The sequence below is a fragment of the Hipposideros armiger genome, unplaced genomic scaffold, assembly GCF_001890085.2.
Source record: "Hipposideros armiger isolate ML-2016 unplaced genomic scaffold, ASM189008v1 scaffold_950, whole genome shotgun sequence".
Classification (NCBI taxonomy): domain Eukaryota; kingdom Metazoa; phylum Chordata; class Mammalia; order Chiroptera; family Hipposideridae; genus Hipposideros; species Hipposideros armiger.
The window spans coordinates 55,909-73,635 of record NW_017732300.1 but is presented as its reverse complement, the minus strand read 5'-3'; the positions used below and the strand labels follow the sequence as shown (position 1 = coordinate 73,635).

The window sequence follows — 17,727 nt, the reverse complement described above, 5'->3', positions numbered from 1 at the left end:
GCCACTCGGCCGGCCCAAGGAAATACTGTTTTATTTCAGAAATCTGTTATGTTCTAGCCCAATGACTTATTTCAGCCTGATCAATTTCCTCACCTACAGAGTGGAGATAAGAAAAATAGTAACAACAATAAAACCAATAATATTTGTTGAATGAGCTGCAAGATAATACTTTGTGCATTTTAAAGTACTACTTCATAAATGTAAAAGTTTTCCTAAATTATTACATTCAGTTCTTCTGTGAAAGAAGTCTTATGGATAAATAAATGAGTACTTATTAAACCTAAGTAGAAATCACAATCTAAATGTAGTATATTTAAATTTACTCAAGTTTATGCCTTAAAATGTAGGGAAATTTAATCACTTTGAAACTAAACATTTCTCCCTAATATTCCAAATTTACATTCTGAAATATCTCAAAAACACTAGTATGGCCTACTTGGTGTCTATTTTTAAACATTGAAAGCTACTTGTAAAACAGAACAGATATTTAACTGTTAGGAGACAAGATATTAAATATGGGACATTAAGTTAACCATTGTCTACCAAAACTCACAGTTCCTATCAATGAGTTAATTCTATTCTCCACTGTCAGAAAATCTTGGTTTAGTGAATGAAAGAAGCCTACTTGGTCCAGTGAATAAACAAATCCCCCAAAGCCAAGGCTTTTCTAAAGAAATGAGTGATGTATGGCTTAGCACTAGTTTTTGAAGGTGGTAATGATGTTGTCATTTTTAAGGAATGGAATGTTTCTCCACATTAAGTTGAAATCCCTGCTTTATGTCATTTTAGAAAAGATTTAAGTAGATACATAAGCTGGGACAAAAATGGCTTTAAAGTAAAAAGTACCTTTCAAGAAAGCTTTTCTAAACCCACTTACACTCTTTATCTTTCAGGCTCTCTTCAAGCACCTATTAGTTCAACTAATTAAAACAGGATATAGTCTTGAAACAAACAAACAAAAAAACAAAGACAACTTCTTTCTTACAAATTGTTCTTTTCTTTTTCTTTCATTTGCTCAATTTATTTTTATTTACTTGTGAATATGTTTTTCAATAGGCTTTCACAAAACCCTAAGAGGAAGGGAGGCGGAAAATTAAAAAACATGGGCAAATCATTCATAATTTGTTGTGGTAGCAAAACGATTTTGTTCAGAGCCCACTAAGAATTTTTTAAAGTGGAAACAATTCAAAAAGCCAAGTGAAAAATGTACTGTTGAGTGGAGAACAGAGTTTCCTGTGTTAAAATTTCTGTAACTCTAATGTGTACTAGCCTTCAAATTTAAAACTCTCCATATGAATATTAATAATTAGATATGCTAATAAGACTCTCAAACAAATATCAATGTATAAAATATTCTATAGTTCAATGTAACTGTTTCACAGCTTTTACATGAAAAGAATCTGATAAAATTTCAAAGTCTATCATTTTTTAGTTCGAACTTTAAGCGTACATTTTATGGCTATTAAGTTAAACTAATGACGAGAATTACTACATAGTTAAAATGATGTGTGATATACTTACACAGGGCACCTACCAGAACTGCCTAATAGTTAAGTAAGAAAACATAATATATCTAGTACTGTTGCCACAAGAGGTACAGATCATTTCTGCTTCTCCACTAGGTTCCTGATTTCTCCTTAGGTGTAACCCAATAGGGTTACATCAATTAATATTAAAATATAAATCCTTAGGTGTTTCAATGGGAAAGCAGACAAGCAACACATTTTACTGTTAATGGGAGTTATATTTTAAATTTCCCATATGTGGTGCCAAAAATTTACTTTAGGGGAAACACCTCTGACTGGACCTCAATAGTGATTTTCACTTTGGATATATTTTCCAGAAGGGTGGCACCCATACAGCAATGTTTCAAGGGAGATGATGTGCTCTCAGACGTTTCCACTATGCTTTTTAACACGTTGCTTGACCTGCAATGTAATTAATTTTTGTAACACATTATTTTAATGGTACACTAATTAACCTTGAATTAGAATGATTTCTCTGACAATGACTTTCTGTAGAAGTGCTGGAGATATCTACATTAAGACTACCTAATATTTTTATGCAGTAGTAAGAAGCTCAAAAACAAGAACAGGATTAAACGTACTTGCAAATAAACATAAGCATAGATAAAATAAATCAGGCTTTGGGATTTTTACCTTCAAAATGTTTTGTGTTTAATGGAACAAAACCAGCACATCCAGGTATCTGAATATGGTGACACTTTACTTCTTCGAATTAAAAAATTGCCATACATAAACACACTCTAATTTAAGATTGAATATTAGTTCAAGTAATAACGTAACCAGTAATTTGCAAAGATGCTATCCTCATAACCATTTATGACAAAATCAGGAAATAAACACCTGTGGCTTCTTTCTCTTTGTGGAAAGGAAAACCATGATTATTAGGTGCCCATCAAAGCTCTATTTGCTTAAAGACTATCCAAATTTATGAAGTATTTCAGCTATGTTTATATATAATTGTTTTATCTTCTATGAGTAGTATAATCTCTTACAAATTTTCAATTTAAATTTATTTTGACTGCTACCACAAAAGCTGACAGTATCTAGTTTTAACAACTCTTCCAAAAAAAATATCCCCAAGGTATTTAGGAGATAAGGAGAGAAAGCCATTATGAAAAGGAATCTTTGTTAAGCCATCAGAAGACCACAAGCACAGTTTAGACAGTTCTGGATAAATTCCGGAATTCAAATACAGTAAAACACAGGGGGAAAAAAAGAATTCTCATCTATTCACCAAGCAAGGGTGCTAATACTGTCCCACCTCAGACAGATGAATGACTCTAAAGTGCTTTGAAAGTGCAGGGTGGCAGCTAACCTATTAAGTAGTATTACTTTCATACCTTCTGGAAATATAGAGTGGCTTTTAATATTTTAAATGCTTCTTTGATATCCTTAGTTACTTGTCCTTAAATCATGCAGATTTTTTTTTATTAAATTAGGTTTTCTCTGGGATATCACAAATTAAATGAAGAGAGGCTATCATAAAACAACTCTTGATGTCCTTATGGTATTTTGAGGACAGATACAAAGCATGTACACCCTACATACAGTAGACAAAAACATGGCAAAGGTGGTATGTTTAAATTTGTAAGAGTTGTCACCTTGCCATTCCATCAAAGACGGTACGGTACAGTACTGCCTAATTAGCAAATGAAATACTGCAAACAGGTCAACTTGAATTTCTCTCTGCAAAAATATTGAGTTTCAATTTTCAACTGCAGTAGAGGCTGACGTTAGCCATGCATAATTGGTGATGAGTGTCTCCCTTCTCCTGTCCCTATTTCTGTCCTTTCCTGCTGCCACTGCTGGTTACAGTGAGAACTCCCCACCTACAGCCACCAGAAACGACACACTGCCTCCTCCCCTTCCACCTCCCCCTAACAGTGAGCCCACAATGCTGTTCGAAAACTTTAGGATGGGAGTAGGGTTGGGAGGCAGTTTAAGATCTCAAGATGTACCTAGCTAGCATGGAAGCAGTAGCTTCCATGGGATAATTTATTTATCAACATTAAAAAGAAAACCACACACCAACATGTGTGATACATTTTTTTTTTTTTCGTTTCAGGTATACAAAGCAGCCACTAAGGCAAACAATATGGAGGTTCCTCAAAAAACTGAAAATGGAACTACCTTATAATCCAGTGTAATACACATTTAAAATCAGCAACTACTTGATCTCTTTCACTGGCTAAGATCTAAGGTAGAGAGAAATGATGTTGCTGAGTTACCAGGGAATTTAAAAAAATCCCTTCACAAGCATTTACTAAGCCATAATTGACATGACTTAAGAGTGAAGGAATAAGCAAGGGAGATATGACTTCACTCTGTATAAAATAAGTGATAACAGCAATAAGTTGCCATGAAAACAGCTCAAGTGTCCTTCAGAAGACAATAAATAATGACATATTCATGTGATGGAATACTGCTCACCAATATAAAAAAAAATACTGATCTATACAACAATATGGATGAATCTCAAAAAATTATGCTAAGTCAAAGAAGCCTTGCACAAGAAAGCACATGCTCTGATTCCACTTACATGAAGTTCTAGAAAAGGCAAAATCAGTCTGCAGTAGAATGATCAGAACAATGGTTACCTTTGTAGAACAGGAGAAAGAACCTCCTGGGAAGGAGCATGAGGGAACTTTCTGGGGGTGACAATAAGGTTTATACGTTGATAGGAGTTTCTGTTACACAGGTATACACATTTGTCAAAATTAATTGAATGTGCACTTAAGATTTGTGCATTTCATGACATATGTTACCTTCAAAGAAAAACCAAACACTGAATTCTAGTTAATGATATGCATGCTGAAGCATTTAGAAGTATTTTTGTCTGCAAAATACTCTGATCATCAAAAATGCATCAAAAAATAAGATAGATTGATGGATGAATCAAGAAAGGGACAGATATTGACAAAGCAAGCATAGTAAAACATTAGTGGTAGAATCTAGGTGGTAGGAATATAGACATTCACTGTAAAACTCTTTCAACTTTTCTGTATGCTTAAAATTTTTCATGATAAAATGTTAGAAAAAAAATCAAACAAAAATTAGTACACCCATGTTCACAGCAGCATTATTCACAACAGCCAAAATATGAAAGCAACCCAAGTATCCATGATGGATATTTGGATAAACAAAATGCAGTAGATACAATACATATAATGGAATATTATTCAGCTTTAAAAATGAAGGAAATTCTGACACATGCTATAACATGGATGACCTGTTACGACATTGTGCTAAGTGAAATAAACCAGTCACAAAAAGACAAGTATTGTAAGATTCCACTTACATGAGGTATTCATATTCATGGATATAGAAAGTAGAATGGTGGCTGCCAGGAGCTAGAGGAAGGGGTGGGGAATGGGGAGTTAGTGTTTAATGAGTGCAGAGTTTCAGTTGGAGAAGATGAAAAGTTCTGGAGATGAATGGTGGTGATGGTTGCACAACAATGCGAATGAATTTAGTGCCGCAGAACTATATACTTAAAAATGGTTAACAGGGTAAGTTTTATGCTATGTATATTTTACCACAATAAAAAATAAGTTGCCAAAGCTCATAAGATTTTAATTACTTTCACTATTTTCTAATTTTGTATTAAATATGAGTTTCTGATGTAACTTTGATTTTAAAATGGTGTTCACTGCATTAATGCAAATGAGCATAATTTGACATTTCTTGATTATTAGCGTGAATAAACAAATTCCTTCAAATTAATATTCTCATCAACAATACAACCAAAATACTTCAATGTAAAAAGTTATTTAAGAGGATTCATTTTCTTCTTCCTTCCTCAAATCTTAAATAAAAGCATAAATTTAGCCTTAGTCTACTGACTCTGCCTCTTAAATCTTTTGCTTCTTTGTTAGGTTAATACTAACAGTTTTTGCCAGGTTTTGCAAGTTTCTCAAGACAAAAGCATGTAAATTGTATTCTGACATGAGCCACAGATTTAAAACAAGGCAAGAAGGGAAAGAAACACAGTCAAGCGAAAGTTGACCTACTTGAAAATATTCGAAAGGATCAATAAACATATGTGAAAATGGTGTAACAACTGTACCTTCAAAAAATAGAAAGGAAAGAACTTAATTAGAGACAAAGCTCAACAAAAGAGGAATTTGGGAGTGCGTTAGATAAGAGTCTATGGAAAACCAAAGAACTGTACTCATAGGAATGTTTCTGGGGGGACTGATGATAGCTTGTATTGAAATACTGTCATCTGTTTTGTTCAAATATTATTACATTGCTACATTTGTCCTAAAACAAATTTAAATTAATGTAAAGATTTAAAATACTATTTAAATATCATCAATGAGCATGTATTTAGTGTATACTGTATTTGGCACTGACTTGAGAAATGTGTGTGACAAGAATTATGCAGACATAATTTGTGTCTGATGACTGATAAGAAATATTCTGCTCATATCTTAAATTTACTTTACAAATTATTTAAATCATTCTTTATCCTTAAAAGATTTCTTTTTGGAAAAACCATAAATATTTGGCATGTGTGGGGAGCTTTATTAATGTGGCTCGATAAAAACTGAACCGCCATTAAAAAAAATTAATAGGCTTTTAGATTTTCTCCTTTACATTTCTCTTCATATTACCTCAATTTCTAAACATTTATACAAATGGTTAAAAGAATGGAATAAAAGCTATAATTTAAATTAAAAAATGAGTAAATATAACACCATGATGCTATAAACTTGGACCTTAAAACATCTGATATATAGATAGCTTCCTGAGTAGTAAGCATAACTATAAAACTTTTTTCTATAGGAAACAGAATATGTTCACTGAAATATAGACAGTGTCCTAATTACTATATCAGTAGGAAACACCATGCAATTTTCTCAAATTAGAAATGTATGTCCTACTCTGTTAGTAGTACTTACAACTTGAATAAATAAAATATATATATCAGGAACTATACTTGGGCATAACAAAATAATTCCATTATGGAATAACAATATTTTATTTAAAAGGCATCATATATATGTTCATATGCTAGGATAGTTATAGATCCAAATATATATATATTTCAGGCAATATAATAATTGTGTTTATTTCAAATATATGGGAATGCAAACGTAGCTTATCATTTTATGACTATAATTAAATTTCTTTATGTGCTCATAGCAAATTTTAAGTGCAATAAATGTAATTGTTAGTCATCTAAGGGCAAGACTGAAATTGGGTTGAACCTGCTGGATAAACATTTTAAATAAAGTCCTACACCATCCCAAAGAATCCTAGGCAATTGGTAGATAAATATCTCAAGTTCATATGTCACATAGGTAAACACAACTGGATGTCCTTTCAGAACTGTGATTGTTACCCACCTTATAATAGGGAAGTGACTTTTTTTTCTGATAAAGGAGTTTAAAAAGTGTTTAGCTAGCAACTTAACTTTGAGGGTATATACTTTTTGTTCAACATCAAAGCTTACCAAGTTGTTTATTTGCCAGAGCTTTAAAATATCATGAAGCAGCACCATTTATTTTATTTAGGATGTTAAGTTTAATTCTAATTTTAAGCTCCCATGTCCCTTATGTTCTTAAATTAATTCACACAAATCCCTGATTAATAATAAAAGGGCTTGCCATCAGTATTCAAAGCCCAGCCTGAGTTGTCACGGCTGAGGGGGCAGAAATCTGCTTGGAGCAATGAGAGAACCCAACTGAATTCTTGGCGTCTCAGTCTATGAATGTGTAAGCACTTCATCTGTTCGTGGAAACACAAGTTCCTGGCAGGATGTGGGAAAAGGTGCCGCCTGGTCAACAACCAGGACGACCCGGGAAGTGCACTACGTCAAAGTCACTGAATGCCGGAAGCAGTACATCGTAATGGGTTCCTTCCAGCTTCACACACAAAAAATCGCGTTATTTAGAGTAAACTGTTTGTGTTCTCCACATTCATTTTATCCTTATCACTGCTGTCCAACGATCGTTGCAAAGGTCATGTGTGGATTTGATTTTCAGTACTATTTTTATACATTTGTCCAAACCCATACATAGAATGTACACCACCAAGAGTGAACCCTAAGGTAAACTATGGACATTGGGTGATTATGATGTCTCAATGTAGGTTCATCCTCGGTAAAAAATGTACCATTTTAGTGAGTGATGTGAATAACGGGAGGCTACAATGTGTAGGTAATGGGGGTATATGGGAAATCTCTGTACCTTCCTCTCAATTTTATTGTAAACCTAAAACTGCCCTCAAAAAAATTAAGTTAAAAAAAGAGGTAAGTGGCTTCTTCATTCATCTCTTCATTATATGATCATACTTCCTTCATATTATTCATTAAGAACAATCAAGACAGCTAAAACTTGTTGAGTGCTTACTACGTGTGTGCCAGGTACTATATAAGTGCTTTATATATATTAAGTCATTTAACCCTCAAAACAACACTGACACAGGTATTATTATTATCCCCATTTTACACATTAGGAAACTGAGACACAGAACAAACTTGACAAAGATCACATGGCTAGGAAGTGACAGGGCTAAGATTTGAACCCATGTAGTCCAGCTCATCACCATTACACTATACTGCTTCTGCTTATTCATTCATTCATTCAATTATTCATTAATTTGTCAGTTTTTTTTGAGCATGTGGGATATGCCAACAACTCTGATGGAAACATTTTCAACAAGGAAGACCTCAAAACATTTACCTTTCTCAGGCAGCTACTGGAGGAAATGCTCCGCCAAAACCAGGAAGTAAATAAAAGAAGGAGCTACTAGAGGAGATACTCCGTCAAAACTGGGAAATAAACAATAAAAGATGGAGACCTGGGATCCATAAAACAGAAGGATCTAGGAAAGAAGGGAAGAGAATTCCCAGGACAGTGGTCAAGTGTAATCCCGGGATGACATCTATGCACCAGGCCTGGAGAGCAACCAGCCCAGGTAAGAGATGAAGAAGAAAAGAGTTCCAGAAGGGATACTCGCTAAAAAAAATATGGGATTATTACTTGATGTGTTTGACTGCACTGAGAAGACCTCTGTTGGGCAATTTGAGGAAAGAATTAATAAGGGAAACATAGAAGACTAAGAAAATATAAAAATAAAAAAAGCGAGGCAATTATTAACTGTAAAAAACCCCAAAATGCTGTACCATGGTATATAGATTATATTACTGATAACTATATAATTATTCATTCCCTTACCACCCTTGCCTTACCTCCCTGTAATCAGAGCAGACTTCCTACCATACTGACCTGGGGCTTGGCCTTGTGACTGGTTTTGGCCAAAGGAATGTGCCAAAGGAATGCCACATGCCACATCCAAGCAAAGGCTTTAAATGTATGAGGATTTGTGGGGTCTGGTTCTGTCTGCCTTTAGTTTCTGCCCCAGATAATGTCTATCTACTGAGACTGTATCTCAGAATGAAAAGATACATGAAATCAAGATGAGCTGATCTCAAACAAGGCTAGCAGAACCCAGCTGAGTCTCAAGTGATCCAAAACCTTTGGGAAATATGAACAATAAATGTTTCGTCAACCGCTGAAATTTGGGGCTGTTTTTGCTACAGCAAAAGCTAATACACATAGTATAGTCCATAGGTCAGCAATGAACAATATTTACATAATCATAATAATATAATTAGTCACATAATTATATTACACTATTAATTATACTATAATTAATTATATAATAATAATCTTTGATTCAACAGAGATTTAATCAGAAAGCTGAAACTAAAAGTTGTGATATAACTATATTAGGAGGGTTAGGAGACAAACAGGGTAAGATGAGTAAAACAGCTAAATCCTGATATCACATAGAAGAAAATCGATGTCTAAAGTTGGAAAATCAAGAGATACAAGTATATTACTAAGAATTATGTAGGTTAAATTGCAAAAGAAACAACTGAAAGAATTGAAAGTTTTTGCCTTATAAGGGGACTAGAATCAAATATGAGAAAGACGCAGGTAAGGGAGTAGTTTTGTTATTGTTATAAGACATACTCATATAGCATTATTTGATTTTCTTTGAACTATCTGCATGTATTAATTTCATAAAAATCTTAACCATGAGCACAAAAATAAGAAACAACAATAAAATCAAGGGAAGCAATCATACCTGACATACTTAAAAAAAAAAAAAAAAGGATTCTGATCCTGAAAAGCAAAAAAGGACTCCTAGCTGGAATCATAACACCTAGTTTTACTATTTCATAATCTGGCTTCTACTTTTCTCTAGCTACATCTTTCTCCGCTGTTTGTTTCTTTCCTCAGGGGAGAGCAAACAGTATTACTGGTCCCCCTTTCCTGTGGAATTATAACCATAGACGTTTTCAGTTCCAGGTGTCACTGACAATATGTTACAGGAAAGGCGTTGCCTAAAAATGAGATAAGATTAAGGGCTAACCTCGATTAATACATAAGTTGATTATTTATCTACTCTACACATTATCAATGATCACTGCATGTCTTCTTCCTAACTGCCACCTTTTGGTCACTTCAATCAGCTTTCACTGCATTACCAAAGAATGAGAAAAATGATTAAAAGTGAATTAGTAAATTTTGCTCCTTTTTTAACAACTATAATTCAGGGACAATTTAAGCTCAATGTGTGAACAGTTTTAGTCACAAAACAAATAAATTTAAGAACTAATGTAGTTTACAAAATAATTTAGGATCCCTTTAAATAGTGGACGCGCATTTAAATAGTGGACTGGATTTACCAAAATTCTAACACAGTTTTCTAGAAATATATTTATTGAACAAAGGACAATACATCTGTTTCAGATATTTTGACAGAAAACACTAAAACTAATTATAAATATTTTTATATTACCTATAGATTTCACTCATTATGTTAACAGTCGCTCCCTTTATCATGAACAAATAGAAGTTATTTGAGTGCTGCAAGTTTCATCTAGTAACTTCTATAATGTGGACAGAAATATGATGGGATACAGACAGACACAGAAAGTATCTCAATGAGGACACCATCTCATTTAGATATTCTGATATACTCTTAACCACACTGTACTTCGAGTTGTTAATTCACAGGCTTGCCATTTAGAAACCAGCACTGGGACAGAATGTCAAAGCACAAAACAACAACAAACAGGGCCTGTCTCTCATACCTCTTCATCTTTCATATTCACATCCACGTTTTTCGATTTGATGACTTTGGTTATATGGTCAATGTTGTTTTCCCTGCAGTAATCAAATATATTTTTGTCTTCTTCCCTAATTAGAGTAAAAATAAAAAGTGTTTGTGTTACTAGGTAATACATAAACGTTACATATTTTTAACACAACCTGTTTGCTGCTGACAAGCATGAATGGAACCTCTGTTTTATAAAAAATTTTACGTGAACAATAATGCGTTTTCAATAAGACGTAAAACATCCAACCTCTAAAAAGACTGAAGTTCTTAGCAACTATAATTATAGGAAAATGCTTCATCGCTTTAACAGGTTACACTAGTACACTAATTAGAGCATCTTGAGTAGATTTTCTTGGTGTTCTTTCTCTCTCCAGTTACTTTTACACACTGACAAGCACATATTTCCTCTGACTCAGAACACTCAATTGTAGCACAGTAGTAAGAAGGTCATTTACTACTGTCCGTAGTATCAAAGATCAGAAGTATCAAAAGATCAGAACACAGTTTACTACTGTTTTATAGGCCAACAGAATAAGTTGACTGTTACCCAAGTTTAAAATATATTCTTTAATGTATCTGTATATACTAATTTTAAGGGAAAGATAATTAGCAAGTAATTTTCTTAAGAAAACTAAGAAAGCACTTTTCTTAAGGGAAAGATAATTAGAGCATAACAAAATTCAGAAATCCTTCATGAAATAATAGAAAGAAATGAGAAGCATACTCTGTACCCAGCACCATTCTAAGTATATCAATATACTAAATTAATTTACTGTTATCCAACAGCTTTACTTCACAGATAAAGACATGGGTCAGGAGAGATTATATGACCTGCCAAATGGCATCACATTCATTAAAAGGAAAACAAGGTCTAGAAGTCACTCAGATCAACTGTTTGGTACAAAGTACATTTTCTGTCGTATCAAACTACATTTTGACTAGTCAGCTGAGGTCTAGTCTAGCATCTAAAGCAGTTCTTAACATGAAGTCTGTGAGTTCTCTAAAATAGGATACAGAATTGCCTGTGTAAATGCATGTGCATTTTTCTGAGTGTGTGTTGGGGTGGGGGCGGGGGAGTAGCTTCAATGAGATTCTCAAAAGGATAAGTAATCTGGAATATTAACAACGAAAATGTTCTAGATGTGGACTGCGTTTTCTGGATGAATGTAAGAATGCAATTTGAGTTCCAAAAATTATAACTAGTGGGTTTTATAATCTCCAAGGCCGAAGCTTCCATTCATCAGAAATTAAAGCACCTGGCCATAGGAGTCCCTCTATTTTAAAGCCAATTTAAATACCTTATACCCTATAAAAAATTCTTTCCAGACACACTACTTTGGCCTTAACCATCTAAGCTTTCCATGAACACCTACGAACTATTACACGCAAGGCACTGGCCGAGCAAGGAGCTATGCATCCAATACATATACAGTGCATCTGGGATGATAAAATGTATACAACAGTAACAGGGTAAAACTGGCTCTTTAAAAGGGCCTAAAAGAGTACAGAGGAGAGACAGCCTGCTTCAAGCTGGAGAGAATGAGGTAGGTGTCCAGGAAGAAATCATGTTTAAAAGGAATATATGGTCTCCTGAAAACATCTATTTTGATTTAGAGAAAAAGCTTTTCCAGATTACTTACTCTGAAAGAAAATAGAGCAGTCTGAGGCCAAAACCCCAGAAAAGAGAAGTCTGATTTTTAAAATTAAGGCTGCATATAGTGCCACGTTAGCTATTTAACTTCATGTAGTACCACTTTAGCTATTTTTAACTATCACAAAAAAACGCTGTTGCTATGAAAAGGTGCGTTCAGAATTCCAATTTGGGAATAAAAGGGACCTATTTTCCTCCAATCTGGTAAAAGAGACCCCTCTAATTCAATAGGCAGCAACTTCAACTGAGAGGAAAGACTGTGTCATTTACGTCATAACAAACAAAAAAATACACTCATCAGCAATTATTTTAAGTTTGGGGAAAATAATGGGGAGCTGGTTGTGGGGCACAGACAGGAAAGGAAGGGTATCCACAGGACGTAGGTAACTCACACCCATAATGCGGAAGGGTATTCACAGATGTGGGGGTCTGAGTGGCCCGGCTCCTGCATCCCAAATGTGCATGTATATCTATGCCATAAGCAGTAGAAGAGTAAACATAGTACAAACATATTTAACTTTTTATTTTGCCTAATATATTTTCAATGTTTCTCAGAGCAATTATTTTGATTTGGTATATGAATTTTTTGGAGGACAGGGGGCATTTTTTCATCTGAATACATGCTTATCATCTGAGTTTATCATTGCTAAATAGCACAGGCACATAGAGGTATTTATAAAATACTTCCCGGGTAGTACAGCATACAAAGTAAATATCAAAAAGAAAACAAAATCACCACAAAGCTGAGTGACTAATATAAAAAAATTAAGTATCAAGTAAGTAACACTCTTGAGCTTAGCTGTCTGTTATAGTTATCTACCCACACTCCAAGTTTGACTATCTTACCCACCAGCAACCAAGCTGTCTTAATACAATGTCACCACCTAGTGGCCAAAACGGAGACATCTGGAGCAACATCGTTCCAAACATTTCCTTTCTTGTCCCCAAACGAGATTACGTATGGCATATGAATCACATTCTCTTTTTTCAAACCTCTAGTTTCCCGGTTAATTGTCTTCCATAGGAAATCTTTCCCTCTGTATCCATACTTAAATAACATGCAAATGAATTCAACTATTACCAAATATAGTAGAGCGTTAATAACTGTTAGTGCCCTGCTCACTTTCTCTCCCTTTCTTATGATTCTTACCCATTTATCTTTCTCCCTCTCTTTGCTGAAGGCGAGTGAGAAATTGATCATATCCATTTTCTACGGATGCGTGAGAGTTACGTTTGTGACGCTCCCTCAAGGATGCCCCACATTATCCCTAGCACAAGACAGAGGTCTCTCTTTAGACAACTCTACATTTTCTGAAATCGACACAAACACATTGATATATCTGAAGGAAAAAAATTACTGGCTTTCTTCGAAATTCTTTTGGAATATAAGAACATACCCTTATAGAAAAGAGGGATGGTGTTTAAGTATGGTCACCCTTCATTAATCACAGGAAGAATAGATCCTTGCCCATTCCCCAAAATGCTATCTGCACCACTTTCTACAAAGATTGCATTTTCTTATCATAAGAATATTTCAAACAGTTAGGTTTCATGGCAGGCCACCTGAAGTCTACCTAGCTACTATTCATCTCTTTCACAGAATTCAAGCAAACAAACAAAAATTAGTGGGACAAGCTCAGATATCTAACTATTTAATAGATACATTCAATAAATATTTCAAGTCAATTCATATATTTATCAAACTAGCAATCAGATATAAAACAGTATTCCAGTAAACAGACAATAAATAATGATTTACTACTGCATGAATGAAAACACAAAGAAGAGTGAGCCAGTATCAACACAATACTCGTATAAACAAATGCCACTAATTCCTCAGACTAAAGGATGGACACTTGTGGGGTTTGGGAGCATACCTTTGCAGACCTTTGCAGGGATACGAGTTGTAAATAACGGTGTTCTAAAACAACTGGTGCTTTAGAGTCAATGAAGAAATAGGGTAGGTGCAAACCACACAGTGCCAAATGGACAAGTGAACGATGGCTGTGCGAATTCACATATACTGAGGCACAATCCTCCCGCCCAGAATCCACAGTTGCTCTCAGGCAGTTATAGCAAACAAGCAGCCTCCCGATCCCTGCTGTAAGGCCATGGTAACCTCTTCTTGCACCAAGTAATAACTGTTTCCAGGCTGGGTTTCATATATGCAGTGTACCTAAGTTCTAGGACTAGAAAATTCTACAAAGTTCTATTTATTATCTTCTCTATGTTGTTAAGATGCTTTTTCTCCTGCTTTTTAAAGCAAGTAACAACAAAGGAAAGATCAGTGTCCCGGGTCCTTCTTGTCGATAACGCGTTACAATGGGAAAGTTATTTAGCCATGATTTATAAAGACACCAGTTACTGAAAATGTATTGTCACCTCTTAAAACCTGCTTAACTCTAAAAAAAAGTTGGTTGAGAATTTCTGATACTTTAAATGCCTATAGAAAAAAACAGTTCAGATTCGATCAATTCCTGCAAAGCCAGTGGCCACATCAGAAAAATCCATAGAAGCCCTTGGCTAACAGGCTCCACGGAGCTGAGTTACATTCCCTACCCTTAAGGTTAAGTCTAAAATCAGTAAAAACCATGAATCCAAAGAAAACATCCTCAGCAGTATATTGATAAATAAAAGACTACAGCCTCTAATTTCACCAGTAAGGCACATTTTAAAAAACACTCAGTGGAAAAGGGATTTAATTTAAAATTTTAAACTGAAGATAACTTACTGTATTGCTATAATAACAATGATCAAATTCGATTTCATTAATTGGAGATTACAGCGATTCTTCAAACGTTTCAGGAATACAACGTGTAGCAATGAAGAGCAGTTACCAACCATGTGACCTTGGGCAAGTAACCTAACCTCTCTGACTGTCCATTTCCTCATCTGTAAAATAGGGACATTAATAATATCTACATCTCACAGGATCATCCTGAAGATTAAGTGAAGCAATATCTGTAACGTATGAGGTATGATTACTAGCATATAAGAAGTGGTCAATAAATGCTAGCTGACATTATTATTGCCTTAAGGTTTTAGCCTACGTTGTCAGCTGGGGTCATTTCTCATATATCCTTATAGAACACTGTCAATCAACTCATCTCACAAATATTAATTCGACCTTTAAGGATACAGAAGTAAGCTGATGTGGTTGGAGCAGAGTGAACAAAGGGGCAGTGGGGAGGGGGAAAATTGGCATTAGATGAGATGGTGAGGGGCTCTGGAAGGCATCTTAAGGATTTTAAAATTTTATCCTAAGTGCTATGGGAAATCATTAAAAGGCTTTGAGCAGGGGAGTAATATGATGAGATCTGAGTTATAAATCTGGGGAAGAGGCAGCACAGGAAGTGAGGAATCCAGCTCTCAAACCGTCCTGTAGTGTCCTGGCCAAGAGATGACGGTTGTTTGAGAGCAGTAACGGCAGTGCCAAGGCACGATGGTGATAACGGGTAGTAGGTGAATGGGGATACTTTGGAACATGAAGAAACAGAATTTCTGACATGTTAGGGGATGAGAGAGAGAAGAGACCAATGTGACATGGAGTCTTAGGAAATGATATACTCAGACCTATATGCATCTTTACACACACACACACACACACACACACACACACACACACTTTGTAAAGAAGGTTAAGTGCCTAGCATTTCACTACATAGAGATAAGGATATAAGAAAGAGGAGGAAAAGGTTAGAAGGGTAGACAGAAAAGAGAGAATAAAATAGAGAAAAGGAAGAGGGGGAAGAAAAAAGAAAGAAGAGGGAGAGAAGATGACGGTTCTAGTTGATTAGTAACCTCTTGTTCAAAAGGGGCTGTTGATATGCAAACAGGAACAGGAGCCTATATGCTTAGCTGGCACCGTGCCACTGAAGACCCAGGAGCTAAATAAAGCTCATAAGAAAAGGGTAAATATGAGAGCCAAGAGACTTACAACAGTTACTGTTTATGTCAAGACCCACTTGTCCCAAGGGACCCATTTTCACATAATCTATAATTATCTCTTTGCTTTAATCGCCTTGTCATTCCTGAGGCTCTCATGGGCACTGGAAGAGGAAAAGCTCATTAACTAAACCTTTTCTCCTCTCTCCAGCCACCCATGGCTTTTAATTGCTTGGTGTGTTATTATCTAGGAGTGCAACTGGGATGATTTTCATAAGAAAGGGAGGCAAAGAGGAGAAGGGGGCCACGAGTCCCTGAGGTATGCACCACAGACAAACCTTTGCTTTCTCAATTATTTATGCCAGCTGAGGTTTTACAGGCTGAATAAATCCATAACTCAAGTTCATTCTAAGCAGTCGGGTTCTCAGGGGGAGTTTCCTACTTGCCTATCCACACTTGTGTAGTCCTCAAAGAATAACCAGAATGTAACAAGACATATGTCATCCAATTTATCACCTATCGCCAAAGCGTTAACACAATGTTGATCATGGGCAACACAGTGAAATCGGGCAGGATTTCACTGTTACCAGCCAAACAAATGGAAGGAAGCTGACGGCAATGGGTGGTGTTAACGGGACAGTAGCATCGCAGGACGACTTGGCTCATTGAAGCATAAAAATCCAAATGTTCAATTTTTAAAATACAAACTCTGTATAACACATACTATTCAAGCCTCAGAGTCTTATACAGATTCGTTGAAAACAGGTGTCCATCAGTGTGAAGATTTGAATAAATAACTAAATGGAATTTGATGCCATTTGATTTTATAAATTATTTACAATAAAACAGTGCCTGTTGTGGTTTTTTCCCTCCAACCACACCTCTTTCAGGAAAATTTTAGAGTACAATATTTGTGTACGTGACTGGCTTTTATGCGCCTTTCATTCTAGTTCATATTTTCACCAAAAATACAAAATTAAAGCATAAAATAATCACTTCCATTCTAGTTTTTGATACTTATATTCTTCCATTTTATAATCAGGACTAGAGAGCAGTCCATGAAATGATATTTCTGAGATATTTTCAAAATCTATTATTGTTTAAAAATTTTAACTTTATAAGTCAATGATGAAAGAATCTGTTTAAAATTCTACAGGCTTTTGTGTCTGACCACAGCAGCGACCTCTGGTATTTTCTGCCAAAACAGTTCATTTGTCTCACAGAACAACTAATCAATTCCAGAGCCCATCAATCATCTTAGTTGTATACAGGTTTGCTCTTGCTCAGAGAAGGTCCAGATGGCTGCCTGTGTAAGTGGGATTAATAAAATTCTGATAGATTACATAGCATCAAACTACAAAATACAACAGGGAAGATCAAATCTCACTGTAGGGTGAGATGGATATGGACATGCTTCCTTTATTGTATTTTTAATGCTTACCCTAATTCTCAATTTATGTGCCAACTGCTGGACAAAACTACAAGTCACCAAAAGTGATTTCTTGTTAAGTGAATCAGTCTGTGTGC

General features: G+C 35.2%; 1 protein-coding gene across 1 annotated transcript in view; it reads right to left on the bottom strand.

The window, feature by feature from the left end:
* The window catches only part of ACBD6 (acyl-CoA binding domain containing 6), an 88,185-nt gene that overhangs the window by 59,007 nt on the left and 11,451 nt on the right, over positions 1–17,727 (bottom strand). Inside the window, exon 2 of the mRNA XM_019630810.1 lies at positions 10,639–10,744. Coding sequence (XP_019486355.1) covers positions 10,639–10,653 — 15 coding nt within the window. The 5' untranslated portion in view covers positions 10,654–10,744. The remainder of the gene's footprint in view (positions 1–10,638; positions 10,745–17,727) is intronic.